The sequence below is a fragment of the Carassius auratus genome, chromosome 21 (assembly GCF_003368295.1).
Source record: "Carassius auratus strain Wakin chromosome 21, ASM336829v1, whole genome shotgun sequence".
NCBI lineage: Eukaryota > Metazoa > Chordata > Actinopteri > Cypriniformes > Cyprinidae > Carassius > Carassius auratus.
Genome location: NC_039263.1, coordinates 17,309,858 through 17,326,004, shown reverse-complemented (window position 1 = coordinate 17,326,004; position 16,147 = coordinate 17,309,858). Strand labels below are relative to the sequence as shown.

The 16,147-nt window shown below is 35.6% G+C and overlaps 2 protein-coding genes across 3 annotated transcripts in view; one reads left to right on the top strand and one right to left on the bottom strand.

The window, feature by feature from the left end:
- LOC113038752 (mitotic-spindle organizing protein 2) overlaps positions 1-16,147 on the bottom strand; it is a 1,160,083-nt gene that overhangs the window by 393,392 nt on the left and 750,544 nt on the right. The gene's annotated exons all lie outside the window — the stretch shown is intronic.
- Positions 1,352-4,686, top strand: LOC113038744 (homeobox protein Nkx-6.1-like). The gene is made up of 3 exons (XM_026196379.1): positions 1,352-2,681; positions 2,805-2,977; positions 3,690-4,686. The coding sequence occupies exons 1-3, from the start codon at positions 2,135-2,137 to the stop codon at positions 3,933-3,935; spliced, it is 966 nt and encodes a 321-aa protein (XP_026052164.1). The 5' UTR covers positions 1,352-2,134; the 3' UTR covers positions 3,936-4,686.

Here is a 16,147-nt window from a genome sequence, read left to right as displayed (position 1 = left end):
AATATGCGTAAAACAGCCACAAGGCTGACCAAAGTGCTGTACAGCTATTTAATAACAGTAAAAGAACATATAAGTACAAATTAAAACGGTCTTGTCCAATAATAAGTAAATATGTTGACTCAAGAGAAACAAAGTATAAACCCTTTGAAGACTAGGCAAAGACCGTAGTAGAAAATTGTTTATAAGCCAAATAAAACATGTTTAGGAGAGATTTAAAAGTGGACAGAGCAGGTGCAAGTCTAATCTCTTAAGAACTAAAAAGAATTTGATCACAGGATAAAGTGCTGTATTCACCAGTAGATGGCAATATAGCATTGTTAATCTGCTCCTCTTGTAAATTTTTGCAGTTTCTGGGTTTATTTATAATCATTTATAGGAATTTATTAATCCAATTTCTAATATTAATATATAGTCTAAATGTTTTCAACTAATAATGTTTGTAGCTATTAAGCACATTTGTATTTATAAAACATGTATGTTACATGTATGTTACACACACACACACACACCCACATATATATATATATATATATATATATATATATATATATATATATATATATATATATATATATATATATATATATATATATATATATGAAGAGTTCAGATGCAAAAGCCTCTAAATGCCATCTGAAATTTTCATCTAAAATTAGGATTTTTGTCAAGCTCCTATGCTTAGGTTGAGTCATTTTACTTTAATGGCAATGTGCAGGTTCTTTTCCAGGCTATTAAAGTGAAATAACTGAACATAAATGTAGGAGCTTGATAAAAATCCTAATTTTAGATGAAAATTTCAGATGGCATTTAGAGGCTTTTGCATCTGAACTCTTCATATATATAAAATTAGGCTATAATTATTATTTTTTTATTCATAACTGTTAACATGAATTAGGGAAATTTTCAATGCAACAGGAGGCATAGGTGCCACATCCTATTATATGCTATTTCACTTTTTGACCACTAGGTACTGCAACACGTTGCACTTTGCATTTGGTTTTTTTGGCATTATTTGATTTATTATAGAAAATAAAAGAGAGTTCGCATTTGATTGTAATGCAAAATATTATAAAAATTCCAAATCAGCCTTTTTTTTTAATGGACTAAAGTGATGATTGTGTTTTGTAAATAAGGTAGCCTAGTCCATATTTCTTGATACACTATATAGGAAAAAGCTTTCTGTTGCTGACATATATACAGAGAAAGACAGAAGCTTTAATACTGCAGCTATGAGTTTCTAATGTTTCACATGTATTCAACTGGCATTTAGTTTATTCAGATGAAACCAAATAGCCACATTCAAAAACCATTACATTTGAGAAAAGTGGCAGAAAAGTTTTTTTTTTTATTATGAGGAGGTAGGAAACACATTTACCTTAAAGCTCAAGAGTTGAAGTAAATAAAAAAAGTGTTTATTTAAGCTTCATCATTCTGTGATTGTATTGCGATTCATCTGTGGAGTGTTTAAGCCCTGTCCACAGAGACTTTTAAGCTCATAAGAGATATCCCACTGCCTCACATGACCGGCACGCATGCAGATGTCCCTAAATAGATCTCAAATTGACTAGATTGATTTTGTCCCCTTTTTGTATTTAATAGCGGGTCGGATGGCAGCTCTTTTAATGTGCAAATGAGAACCAATGAGGACAGACTCCCAAACTCAGTTCAGACACTCAGCTGACACGGGCCACGTCACTGCCGGCCTTAGCCAATCACTTCCCACCGAGCCCCTCTACTTTCCCAGGCACGCTCTCAAAGTTTTGACTTTTTGCAGCAAAAGACAGCAGGTTGATGAAAATGTTTTATTATCTTCCAGATCTTCACATGAACTACCCAGAGAGACTCTCTTTTTATTTATAGATTTCAAAAACACTCTCATTGAAAGGACGCAGCTCTGTTGTATCATGCAATATTTGCAAGAACTTAAAGAAGGGAATGGATTTTGCCAGAGGACATGGGTGTGAACTGATTGGGATTTTTTAGAGAAAATATTCTTTATTTTTCTGAAGGCTTAAGTATTTTTTTTCTTTCTTTCTCTCTCATTTACTATTTTACGTTTGTTTTACGTGTTGCGCGGGGTCTCCATCGTCTTGCTTTTTGCGCAATATTTAGTTAAAGTTGTAGTTTCTTGGTAATGTTAGCGGTGGGGCAAATGGACGGGTCTCGCCAGAGCGCTTTCCTCTTCAATACCCCACCTTTGGCTGCTTTACACAGCATGACCGAGATGAAGACACCACTTTACCCAGCCTACCCGTTATCTTCCACTGGACCAGCATCCTCCACTTCACCGACAGCTACCTCTCCGAATCCAGGCGGTATCCCGGTCTCGTCCCCGGGGATCAAAACATCCACCGGTCTTTCGACTCTCGGATCACTCCAGCAGTGCTCGGTTGCCACACCTCACGGAATAAACGACATCCTCAGTCGACCCGCGGTGGTCACCGCAGCGGCGGCGGCGGCAGCAGCATCTTCTCCCGCTGGAATCTTGTCTGGACTGCCCCGCTTCAGCAGCCTGAGTCCTCCTCCGCCTCCAGGGCTCTATTTCAGCCCCAGCGCCGCGGCCGTGGCAGTGGCTCGGTATCCGAAACCTCTGACAGACCTTCCAGGCAGAACACCCATATTCTGGCCTGGAGTTATGCAAAGCCCGCACTGGAGAGACGCCAGATTTGCATGTTCCCCACGTAAGTGCACGATTCACTTTCTTGAAGGCTGTCGGCGATCCGAAATATAGCAAGCAGCACAGATTAAACTAACATGGATGCAATAATAACATTAGGTGAATTTTTCTTTCTCGTCCCTGACAGATCAAAACTCAGTGCTCCTGGACAAAGATGGGAAAAGGAAACACACGCGACCAACGTTTTCCGGGCAGCAAATTTTTGCCCTGGAAAAAACATTTGAGCAAACGAAATATTTAGCTGGACCTGAAAGAGCGCGGTTGGCCTACTCTTTAGGAATGACAGAGAGCCAAGTCAAGGTAAGACAAGTTTTAATAGTTTATGTTTGCCAAGAAAAAACCTTGAGTGACTCGATTGTTTATTATCAACAATCCATGGAAATTAAGAATTAGTCTGGGATCGGCCTACAGCTAGACCTTACTATATATATATATATATATATATATATATATATATATATATATATATATATATATATATATATATATATCTTTAGCCTACAAAATGTATGTATATAGTCTATTTATTTCTCTAAAGCAAATTATTTAAATTTAATTCAACGACCTAGTGGAGTACAATAGGCTACAGAAATTATTTTCATTCATATCAAATTTATTTACGCATTAAAATAATAATAAAAAAATTGCAGTATGTACCACATTTGTTTATTGTAATTGTTGCAAGAAAATGGAATTGCATTTTAAAAAGCCACTGAAACTTGTTCTATTTTTATTTATTTTTTATATTTTAAACGTAACTTTAAGTAGCCTATTTTAATTATTCTCACAGACTAAAGGTGTTTAGGCTATATTACAGATCTACAAGCTATCTATTCGAGTTATTGTTTTAATATCAGTTCTTTCAAGTTATACAGAAAAAAATCTGTTTAATTTGCTTTACAATGTTAAATGTTTTATTATAATTCCCATTTGTTAAGCCTATTTTTCGATGGAGATTAATCACTATTTCTGTTGGTATTAAAATACGTTTTATCTCATTTTTATTGTAAAGGTGTGGTTTCAAAACCGAAGAACAAAGTGGAGAAAACGGCACGCGGCTGAAATGGCCTCGGCGAAGAAAAAACAAGATTCAGAGACCGAGAGGCTGAAGGGAGCTTCGGAAAATGAAGACGACGACGACGAATACAACAAACCTTTAGACCCAAACTCGGACGATGAAAAAATAACGCAGTTACTGAAAAAACACAAACCAAACTCGGCTCTTATCATTCACACGTCGGAAAACGAGAGCTCGTAAAATGGAAACGGGAAATTGGTTGTCAAATTCTTCAAGAAGTGTCAAAATATAATGTAGGCTACTGTTTTTTCACCAAGTTTGAGCTCTGGTTTGAGAGGAAGGATGCAAATCAGAGGAATATGCACTATTGGTGGAGCTGAACGTGCATCAGTGTCTGCAATAGACACGTTTCAACGTAAAGACAACGGTACTTGTTTTGTAAATTAACGGCGTGAGTTGTATCGCATAGGAATTATATTACTGTGAATATTTATGTGTAAAATATTTTGAATAGTAAACATGGCAGAATTCGTTAATTTCGCTTCAGTTTAATTCTTGGTTTAAGCTTTCTGATATGTATTTTCACATCATTAATTTGTATAGTTGTATAGAGTTTTTTTTTCTTTTCTTGTTTCTGGGTGTAAGTTGCCTCAGACCTTTGATTTTTTTTTTTCAAAATATACAACATTGGAAATAGAGAATAATTTTCTGAATTACCAATAATGGTAAAAGACATCTGAGCGACAGCCTAAATTGAGGCTCAGTCAAATAACTGATCTGGCCATAACACGTGTAAATAAACAAACACCTAGCCATATATTTGTAATATAATGCATAGTGTTCGTCTCCCGATGTTAGGATGTTTCTTTAATTTTTTTTTCATGATTAATTTATGATATTTTAAGTTTGTAACAGTGTTTGAATCCTGCAAAATGCGACTTGCAGGTTCGTGTGTATTGCACTTTTATTTAATAAAATGTTAAACATTTGGGATATTTATCTTTTGTTATTATTACATCGAATATTCATATTTTGTGAATACATTGCAACAACGTTTTCAAGCATTAATAATGAAAGATTGCTGATGATTGATCAGTTTCGCTCCGGTAAGAAGTTGTCTCATTAAAGAGTTATCAAAATGGCAACGCTTTTTCAAATACATTTTAATATTTTGTATTATCATTATTAGGGGTTCAAGCACGCAGTGCTGAAACCCTATTGTAATTGTTAGGATTTTTAGGGGTTCAAGCACGCAGTGCTGAAACCCTATTGTATTTGTTAGGATTTTTATTATTATTATTATTATTATTATTATTATTCTTCCGCCTTAAAACTGAACGTGCAGCCCAAACCGTAAGGCCTAGAGAGCTGAAACTTGGTCAGATGGTAGTAGTCTTGCTCGCTACTCAGATACAAAGAACCGGCCCAATCGGCCTAACGGGGGCGCTACAGCGCAAAAAACAAAAATTTTGGACAATTTTGGCCGTAAAGTGTAAACCGTTAGCCATAGACTCAAAAACATGGCATTGTTGCAATCCTTGGGTTAGCCCGAACAAAAGTGCACGGCGCCTTTTTGGGGTCTACGACGCACCGTTTTCTCGCAAAATCGAGCTAAATCCGAAACCTACTTTTGCGAACTAGTCCTAGGATTTTCAACCAATCAGAACCAAACCACTTCATAAATATTCCCTGGACACTCAATATCAATAATTATCAAAAAAAGGTTGAAATTTCAATTCTTACGCGAAACAGTACACCAAAAAGCGTCTATGCTAACGTTAGCCAAATGCTATTTTAACTATAACTCTTGAACGGAATGAGATATCTTCACCAAACTCGGTATACATATGTATAAGCTCAATCTTTGGTCAAATCAAAAATATTGCGCATCTCTGCCACTTGGGGGCGCTATAAGATAGAAAAAACACATAAATGGCTATAACTAGGCAACTGTTGCCTCGATCGACTTGAAAATTGGTATGCAATGTCTCGGTCTGAAGGGGCACAAGTACATATGAGGACATTTGCATATCTCAAAAAACATGGCCGCCATTGGCCAAACAATTTTAAGCACCTATTTGAAAGGGTTAACGGATGTTGATCGGAACGAAACTCACTGGGTACGTTCGACTCATGAACCTTAAGGTCTGTAAGAATTTTGAAAGAAATCGGCCACTAGTTGGCGCTAACGAGTTTTATGGCTCTGTAATCACGTGGTGTTTCACATATCAACACAGTATGCATATCATTTGATAGATCTCCTCATAATGCACAACTTTGCCTCAAGAACCATTGCTGTCAATCAAATCATTCAATTGTTATTCACAAATATGTTAAAAACCTACTTTTGCGAACTAGTCCTAGGTTTTTTGTCCGATCGGAACCAAACCACTGCAGTAATATTCTGTGGACTCTCTAGATCAATAATTATTAAAAAAATGTTGAATTTTGTCCTTTGGTCAGCTGTAAAGGGGTTATTTAGAAAAAGGGGTGTGGCCAAACATACCCCAAAGCCTATAAAACCTTAACGAAAACTCAATACTTTATGAAACTCAGTGAAATCATGTAACAGATGACTCTTAACAAGCATGCAAAGTTTCATGGAGATCAGACCATAGGTGGCGCTATAACAGTAGAAAAGGTCTCAAAACACAAGATTTATATGGTAAATGGCCTCAAATTGTTTGTAAATGCTCATATATTCACTCAAAAACACTAAATCTTTATATCATTTGATAAATATCCTCATTCTGAACAACTTTGCCTCTGGGACCAACGTTGTCAATAAAGCTGTTAATTAAACATTCAAGATTATTTTAAAAAGGTACTTTGGCAAACTAGTGATCGGGTATAAGATGAAAATCAATAAAACCACTGAAGTACAATTCTCTAGACTCTGAAGGTCAATAATTATCAAAAACATGTTGAACAATTGCATTTAGACAACTATAAACCAGTAATTTTATATTATGTTATTTGCATAGTGTACACAAAGGCCTATTAATACAAACAGAAATCCCACAAATGATCAAAACTGTGTAAAATAATGCATGATTTCATTCTAAACAAGCATGCAAAATTTAAGAGAGATTGGGCAAAAATAAAAAAAATAACAACACTATAACAGTTATGTTTAGAAACACAGTGTTGTTTCAGTAAATGCAATTTATAACCACTAGATGGCAGCGGAAGACCACTAATGGGCTCATTCAGTTAAAATGAACAGTACTGTAGAAAGGATTCATGAATTCATGCCAAAACATTAATAAATTAACTGTTATAACATGTTACATCTTATTGAATCAATGTTTTCCATTTTGTTCATACAGAAACATCATTTTTTACAATTTTGCCACATTGTGATTACAGTGAAACCTGAATGACATCTAAACTCTTAAAAACTAGTTTAATCATTTAATTTCAGTGTGTGTGTGTCTTTCTTTTGGATGTATTTAAATGTCATCCATACATCCTGGTTGGCCGAGACCACCCCAGAGGCACAAAGACCTATTAATACAAACAGAAATCCCACAAATTATCAAAACTGTGTAAAGTAATGCATAATTTCATTCTAAACAAGCATGCAACATTTAAGAGAGATAGGGCAAAAAAACCCAACAACAACACTTTAACAGTTATGTTTAAAAACACAGTGTTGTTTGAGTAAATGCAATTTATAACCACTAGATGGCAGCGGAAGACCACTAATGGGCTCTTTCAGCTAGTACTGTTTTTATGAATTCATGCCAAAACATTAATAAATTAACTGTTATAACATTTTGTATCTCATTGAATTGATGTTTTCCATTTTGTTCATACAGATGTATCAGTTTTAACAATTTTGCCACATTATGATTACAGTTTAATCTGAAAATGACATCTAAACTCTAAAAAAAGAGAAGACTTGCAATAAGCTTATTGTCACCTATCACTTTTTATCAAATACCTATATCTGCAACAAAATGTTTGTGCATGTATATGTGTATCTTTGTGTGTCTTTGTGTGTGTGTGTGTGTGTGTGTGTGTGTGTGTGTGTGTGCATATGCTTATAGAGTATACATATATTAGTCTAATCATTTACTTTCAGTGTGCGTGTCTGTCTGTTAGCCTGTTCTCCATTTTGGATGTGTTTAACTGTCATCCATACATCCAGGTTGGCTCTGACCACCTCAGAGGCCTTAATGTGCTTGAACCCCGGTAAATGCTGCTTGCAGCTTTAATTATTATTATTATTATTATTCTTCCGCCTTAAAACTGAACGGGCAGCCCAAACCGTAAGGCCTAGAGAGCTGAAACTTGGTCAAAAGGTAGTAGTCTTGCTCGCTACTCAGATACAAAGATCCGGCCCATTCGGCCAGTGGGGGGCGCTACAGCGATCAAAAATGCGTTTTTGCTAATAGCTCCTAAACCGCTTGTCGTAGACTCAAAAATTTTACATTTCTGGAATCCTTGGGTCAAGCGAAATTAAAAACGGTCACTCTGATTTGGGGTCTAGGAGGCCTCGTTTTTTCGCAAATTTGACGTATGTCCAAAACCTACTTTTGCGAACTAGTCCTAGGTTTTTCACCCAATCGGAACCAAACTACTGCAGAAGTTTTCTCAGGACAGTGAATATCAATAATTATCAAAAAAAAGTTGAAATTTCGACTCACTGTTGTAATGGGCTGCCAAAATGTTCAAAAGTCGAGGACCAATTTTACGCAACAGGTTATAACTTGTGAATGAAAAGAGATATCTTAACCAAACTTGCTGGACATTTGTAAGATCAAAAACTTTGGTCAAATAAAAAAAATTGCGCATCGCTGCCACTTGGGGGCGCTATAAGATAGAAAAAACACATAAATGGCTATAACTAGGCAACCGTTGGCTCGATCGACTTGAAAATTGGTATGCAGTGTCTTTGTCTGAAGGGGCACAATTACCTATGAGGACATTTGCATATATCAAAAAACATGGCCGCCATTGGCCAAACAAATTTAAGCACCTATTTGAAAGGGTTAACGGATGTTGATCGGAACGAAACTCGCTGGGTACGTTCGACTCATGAACCTTAAGGACTGTAAGAATTTTGAAAGTAATCGGCCACTAGTTGGCGCTAACGAGTTTTATGGCTTTGTAATCACGTGGTGTTTCACATATCAACACAATATGCATATCATTTGATAGATCTCCTCATAATGCACAACTTTGCCTCAAGAACTATTGCTGTCAATCAAATCGTTCAATTGTTATTCACAAATATGTTAAAAACCTACTTTTGCGAACTAGTCCTAGGTTTCTTGCCCGATCGGAACCAAACCACTGTAGTAATATTCTGTGGACTCTCTAGATCAATAATTATCAAAAAAATGTTTAATTTTGTCTTTTGGTTAGCTTTAAATCAGTCATTTAGAAAAAGGGGTGTGGCCAAACATACCCCAAAGCCTATAAAACATAAAGGAAAACTCAAAACTTTATGAAACTCAGTGAAATCATGTAACAGGTGACTCTTAACAAGCATGCAAAGTTTCATGGAGATCAGACCATAGGTGGCGCTATAACAGTAGAAAAGGTCTCAAAACACAAGATTTATATGGTAAATGGCCTCAAATTGTTTGAAAATGCTCATATATTCACTCAAAAACACTAAATCTTCATATCATATGATAGATCTCCTCATTCTGAACAACTTTGCCTCTGGGACCAATGTTGTCAATAAAGCTCTTAATTAAATATTCAAGATTATTTTAAAAAGTTACTTTGGCATACTTGTGATACGGTTTAAGATGAAAATCAATAAAACCACTGAAGTACAATTCTCTAGACTCTGAAGGTCAATAATTATCAAAAACATGTTGAACAATTGCATTTGGGCAACTATAAACCAGTCATTTTATACTATGTTCTTTTCATAGTGCACACAAAGGCCTATTAATATAATCAGAAAGCCCACAAATTATCAAAACTGTGTAAAATAATGCATAATTTCATTCTAAACAAGCATGCAAAATTTAAGAGAGATTGGGCAAAAAAAAAAATAACACTATAACAGTTATGTTTAAAAACACAGTGTTGTTGGAGTAAATGCAATTTATAACCACTAGATGGCAGTGGAAGACCACTAATGGGCTCATTCAGTAAAGTTGAACAGTACTGTTGAAAGGATTCATGAATTCATGCCAAAACATTAAAAAATGAACTGTTATAACATTTTAAATCTCATTGAGTCAATGTTTTCCATTTTGTTCATACAGATATATCAGTTTTTAAAATTTTGCCACATTATGATTACAGTTTAACCTGAAAATGACATCTAAACTCTTAAAAAGAGAAGACTTGCAATAAGTTTATTATCACCTATCACTTATTTCAAATACCTATATCTGCAACAAAATGTTTGTGCATGTATATGTGTGTCTTTGTGTGTGTGTGTGTGTGTGTGTGTGTGTGCATATGCTTATAGAGTATTAATATATTAGTCTAATCATTTATTTTCAGTGTGTGTGTCTGTCTGTTAGCCTGTTCTCCATTTTGGATGTGTTTAACTGTCATCCATGCATCCAGGTTGGCTCTGACCACCTCAGAGGCCTTAATGTGCTTGAACCCCGGTAAAATGCTGCTTGCAGCTTTAATTAGGGGTTCAAGCACGCAGTGCTGAAACCCTATTGTAATTGTTAGGATTTTTATTAGGGGTTCAAGCACGCAGTGCTGAAACCCTATTGTATTTGTTAGGATTTTTATTATTATTATTATTATTATTATTATTATTCTTCCGCCTTAAAACTGAACGTGCAGCCCAAACCGTAAGGCCTAGAGAGCTGAAACTTGGTCAGATGGTAGTAGTCTTGCTCGCTACTCAGATACAAAGAACCGGCCCAATCGGCCTAACGGGGGCGCTACAGCGCAAAAAACAAAAATTTTGGACAATTTTGGCCGTAAAGTGTAAACCGTTAGCCATAGACTCAAAAACATGGCATTGTTGCAATCCTTGGGTTAGCCCGAACAAAAGTGTACGGCGCCTTTTTGGGGTCTACGACGCACCGTTTTCTCGCAAAATCGAGCTAAATCCGAAACCTACTTTTGCGAACTAGTCCTAGGATTTTCAACCAATCAGAACCAAACCACTTCATAAATATTCCCTGGACACTCAATATCAATAATTATCAAAAAAAGGTTGAAATTTCAATTCTTACGCGAAACAGTACACCAAAAAGCGTCTATGCTAACGTTAGCCAAATGCTATTTTAACTATAACTCTTGAACGGAATGAGATATCTTCACCAAACTCGGTATACATATGTATAAGCTCAATCTTTGGTCAAATCAAAAATATTGCGCATCTCTGCCACTTGGGGGCGCTATAAGATAGAAAAAACACATAAATGGCTATAACTAGGCAACTGTTGCCTCGATCGACTTGAAAATTGGTATGCAATGTCTCGGTCTGAAGGGGCACAAGTACATATGAGGACATTTGCATATCTCAAAAAACATGGCCGCCATTGGCCAAACAATTTTAAGCACCTATTTGAAAGGGTTAACGGATGTTGATCGGAACGAAACTCACTGGGTACGTTCGACTCATGAACCTTAAGGTCTGTAAGAATTTTGAAAGAAATCGGCCACTAGTTGGCGCTAACGAGTTTTATGGCTCTGTAATCACGTGGTGTTTCACATATCAACACAGTATGCATATCATTTGATAGATCTCCTCATAATGCACAACTTTGCCTCAAGAACCATTGCTGTCAATCAAATCATTCAATTGTTATTCACAAATATGTTAAAAACCTACTTTTGCGAACTAGTCCTAGGTTTTTTGTCCGATCGGAACCAAACCACTGCAGTAATATTCTGTGGACTCTCTAGATCAATAATTATTAAAAAAATGTTGAATTTTGTCCTTTGGTCAGCTGTAAAGGGGTTATTTAGAAAAAGGGGTGTGGCCAAACATACCCCAAAGCCTATAAAACCTTAACGAAAACTCAATACTTTATGAAACTCAGTGAAATCATGTAACAGATGACTCTTAACAAGCATGCAAAGTTTCATGGAGATCAGACCATAGGTGGCGCTATAACAGTAGAAAAGGTCTCAAAACACAAGATTTATATGGTAAATGGCCTCAAATTGTTTGTAAATGCTCATATATTCACTCAAAAACACTAAATCTTTATATCATTTGATAAATATCCTCATTCTGAACAACTTTGCCTCTGGGACCAACGTTGTCAATAAAGCTGTTAATTAAACATTCAAGATTATTTTAAAAAGGTACTTTGGCAAACTAGTGATCGGGTATAAGATGAAAATCAATAAAACCACTGAAGTACAATTCTCTAGACTCTGAAGGTCAATAATTATCAAAAACATGTTGAACAATTGCATTTAGACAACTATAAACCAGTAATTTTATATTATGTTATTTGCATAGTGTACACAAAGGCCTATTAATACAAACAGAAATCCCACAAATGATCAAAACTGTGTAAAATAATGCATGATTTCATTCTAAACAAGCATGCAAAATTTAAGAGAGATTGGGCAAAAATAAAAAAAATAACAACACTATAACAGTTATGTTTAGAAACACAGTGTTGTTTCAGTAAATGCAATTTATAACCACTAGATGGCAGCGGAAGACCACTAATGGGCTCATTCAGTTAAAATGAACAGTACTGTAGAAAGGATTCATGAATTCATGCCAAAACATTAATAAATTAACTGTTATAACATGTTACATCTTATTGAATCAATGTTTTCCATTTTGTTCATACAGAAACATCATTTTTTACAATTTTGCCACATTGTGATTACAGTGAAACCTGAATGACATCTAAACTCTTAAAAACTAGTTTAATCATTTAATTTCAGTGTGTGTGTGTCTTTCTTTTGGATGTATTTAAATGTCATCCATACATCCTGGTTGGCCGAGACCACCCCAGAGGCACAAAGACCTATTAATACAAACAGAAATCCCACAAATTATCAAAACTGTGTAAAGTAATGCATAATTTCATTCTAAACAAGCATGCAACATTTAAGAGAGATAGGGCAAAAAAACCCAACAACAACACTTTAACAGTTATGTTTAAAAACACAGTGTTGTTTGAGTAAATGCAATTTATAACCACTAGATGGCAGCGGAAGACCACTAATGGGCTCTTTCAGCTAGTACTGTTTTTATGAATTCATGCCAAAACATTAATAAATTAACTGTTATAACATTTTGTATCTCATTGAATTGATGTTTTCCATTTTGTTCATACAGATGTATCAGTTTTAACAATTTTGCCACATTATGATTACAGTTTAATCTGAAAATGACATCTAAACTCTAAAAAAAGAGAAGACTTGCAATAAGCTTATTGTCACCTATCACTTTTTATCAAATACCTATATCTGCAACAAAATGTTTGTGCATGTATATGTGTATCTTTGTGTGTCTTTGTGTGTGTGTGTGTGTGTGTGTGTGTGTGTGTGTGTGTGCATATGCTTATAGAGTATACATATATTAGTCTAATCATTTACTTTCAGTGTGCGTGTCTGTCTGTTAGCCTGTTCTCCATTTTGGATGTGTTTAACTGTCATCCATACATCCAGGTTGGCTCTGACCACCTCAGAGGCCTTAATGTGCTTGAACCCCGGTAAATGCTGCTTGCAGCTTTAATTATTATTATTATTATTATTCTTCCGCCTTAAAACTGAACGTGCAGCCCAAACCGTAAGGCCTAGAGAGCTGAAACTTGGTCAGATCGTAGTAGTCTTGCTCGCTACTCAGATACAAAGAACCGGCCCAATCGGCCTAACGGGGGCGCTACAGCGCAAAAAACAAAAATTTTGGACATTTTTGGCCGTAAAGTGTAAACCGTTAGCCATAGACTCAAAAACATGGCATTGTTGCAATCCTTGGGTTAGCCCGAACAAAAGTGTACGGCGCCTTTTTGGGGTCTACGACGCACCGTTTTCTCGCAAAATCGAGCTATATCCGAAACCTACTTTTGCGAACTAGTCCTAGGATTTTCAACCAATCAGAACCAAACCACTTCATAAATATTCCCTGGACACTCAATATCAATAATTATCAAAAAAAAGTTGAAATTTCAATTCTTACGCGAAACAGTACACCAAAAAGCGTCTATGCTAACGTTAGCCAAATGCTATTTTGACTATAACTCTTGAACGGAATGAGATATCTTCACCAAAATTGGTACACATATGTATAAGCTCAATCTTTGGTCAAATCAAAAAAATTGCGCAGCTCTGCCACTTGGGGGCGCAATAAGATTTAAAAAACACATAAATGGCTATAACTAGGCAACCGTTCGCTCGATCGACTTGGAAATTGGTATGCAGTGTCTTGGTCTGAAGGGGCACAAGTACCTATGAGGACATTTGCATATCTCAAAAAACATGGCCGCCATTGGCCAAACAATTTTAAGCACCTATTTGAAAGGGTTAACGGATGTTGATCGGAACGAAACTCGCTGGGTACGTTCGACTCATGAACCTTAAGGTCTGTAAGAATTTTGAAAGAAATCGGCCACTAGTTGGCGCTAACGAGTTTTATGGCTCTGTAATCACGTGGTGTTTCACATATCAACACAATATGCATATCATTTGATAGATCTTCTCATGATGCACAACTTTGCCTCAAGAACCATTGCTGTCAATCAAATCGTTCAATTGTTATTCACAAATATGTTAAAAACCTACTTTTGCGAACTAGTCCTAGGTTTTTTGCCCGATCGGAACCAAACCACTGCAGTAATATTCTGTGGACTCTCTAGATCAATAATTATTAAAAAAATGTTGAATTTTGTCCTTTGGTTAGCTGTAACGGGGTAATTTAGAAAAAGGGGTGTGGCCAAACATACCCCAAAGCCTATAAAACCTAAAGGAAAACTCAAAACTTTATGAAACTCAGTGAAATCATGTAACAGGTGACTCTTAACAAGCATGCAAAGTTTCATGGAGATCAGACTATAGGTGGCGCTATAACAGTAGAAAAGGTCTCAAAACCCAAGATTTATATGGTAAATGGCTTCAAATTGTTTGAAAATGTTCATATATTCACTCAAAAACACTAAATCTTCATATCATATGATAAATCTCCTCATTCTGAACATCTTTGCCTCTGGGACCAATGTTGTCAATAAAGCTGTTAATTAAATATTCAAGATTATTTTAAAAAGTTACTTTGGCATACTTGTGATACGGTTTAAGATGAAAATCAATAAAACCACTGAAGTACAATTCTGTAGACTCTGAAGGTCAATAATTATCAAAAACATGTTGAACAATTGCATTTGGGCAACTATAAACCAATAATTTTATAATATGTTATTTGCATAGTGTACACAAAGGCCTATTTATACAAACAGAAAGCCCACAAATTATCAAAACTGTGTAAAATAATGCCTAATTTCATTCTAAACAAGCATGCAAAATTTAAGAGAGATTGGGCAAAAAAAAATTACAACACTATAACAGTTATGTTTTAAAACACAGTGTTGTTTGAGTAAATGCAATGTATAACCACTAGATGGCAGCGGAAGACCACTAATGGGCTCATTCAGCTAGTTAAACAGTACTGTTTTCATGAATTCATGCCAAAACATTAATAAATTAACTGTTATAACATTTTAAATCTAACTGAATCAAAGTTTTCCATTTTGTTCATACAGATGTATCAGTTTTTACAATTTTGCCACATTATGATTAAAGTTTAACCTGAAAATGACATCTAAACTCTAAAAAAGAGAAGACTTGCAATAAGTTTATTGTCACCTATCACTTATTTCAAATACCTATATCTGCAACAAAATGTGTGTCCATGTATATGTGTGTCTTTGTGTGTGTGTGTGTGTGTGTGTGTGTGTGTGTGTGCATATGCTTATAGAGTATACATATATTAGTCTAATCATTTACTTTCAGTGTGTGTGTCTGTCTGTTAGCCTGTTCTCCATTTTGGATGTGTTTAACTGTCATCCATGCATCCAGGATGGCTCAGACCACCTCAGAGGCCTTAATGTGCTTGAACCCCGGTAAATGCTGCTTGCAGCTTTAATTATTATTATTATTATTCGTTTTTAACAGCCCTAACACATTTATATTTTTTTCATTTAATTAAATGAATAATTATGCCCTTATTACTCTGTGTGAACACATTTTACCTAGGCCTAGTTGTTTTATTATAAAGAAGCCATTACTCTGTGTAAAAAAAATTCGCTACAATTTTGATCACTGAGAAATGTCAACGAAAAAGCCAATACTGACATATTTACTGGCGGGATATTGGTTTTTGGTGGTCTTCAACTGATCGCGTCACAGCTTCTAAATGTAAGCTGATTGGTGCGTTTAGATCACCATGTTCTTGGGAAATTGGAAATCACTCAACCGATTTGTTCTCAACAAACCAACAGAAAAATGTAATCTATAAGGTGAAATGATGCACCATGCAGAGTTGTACT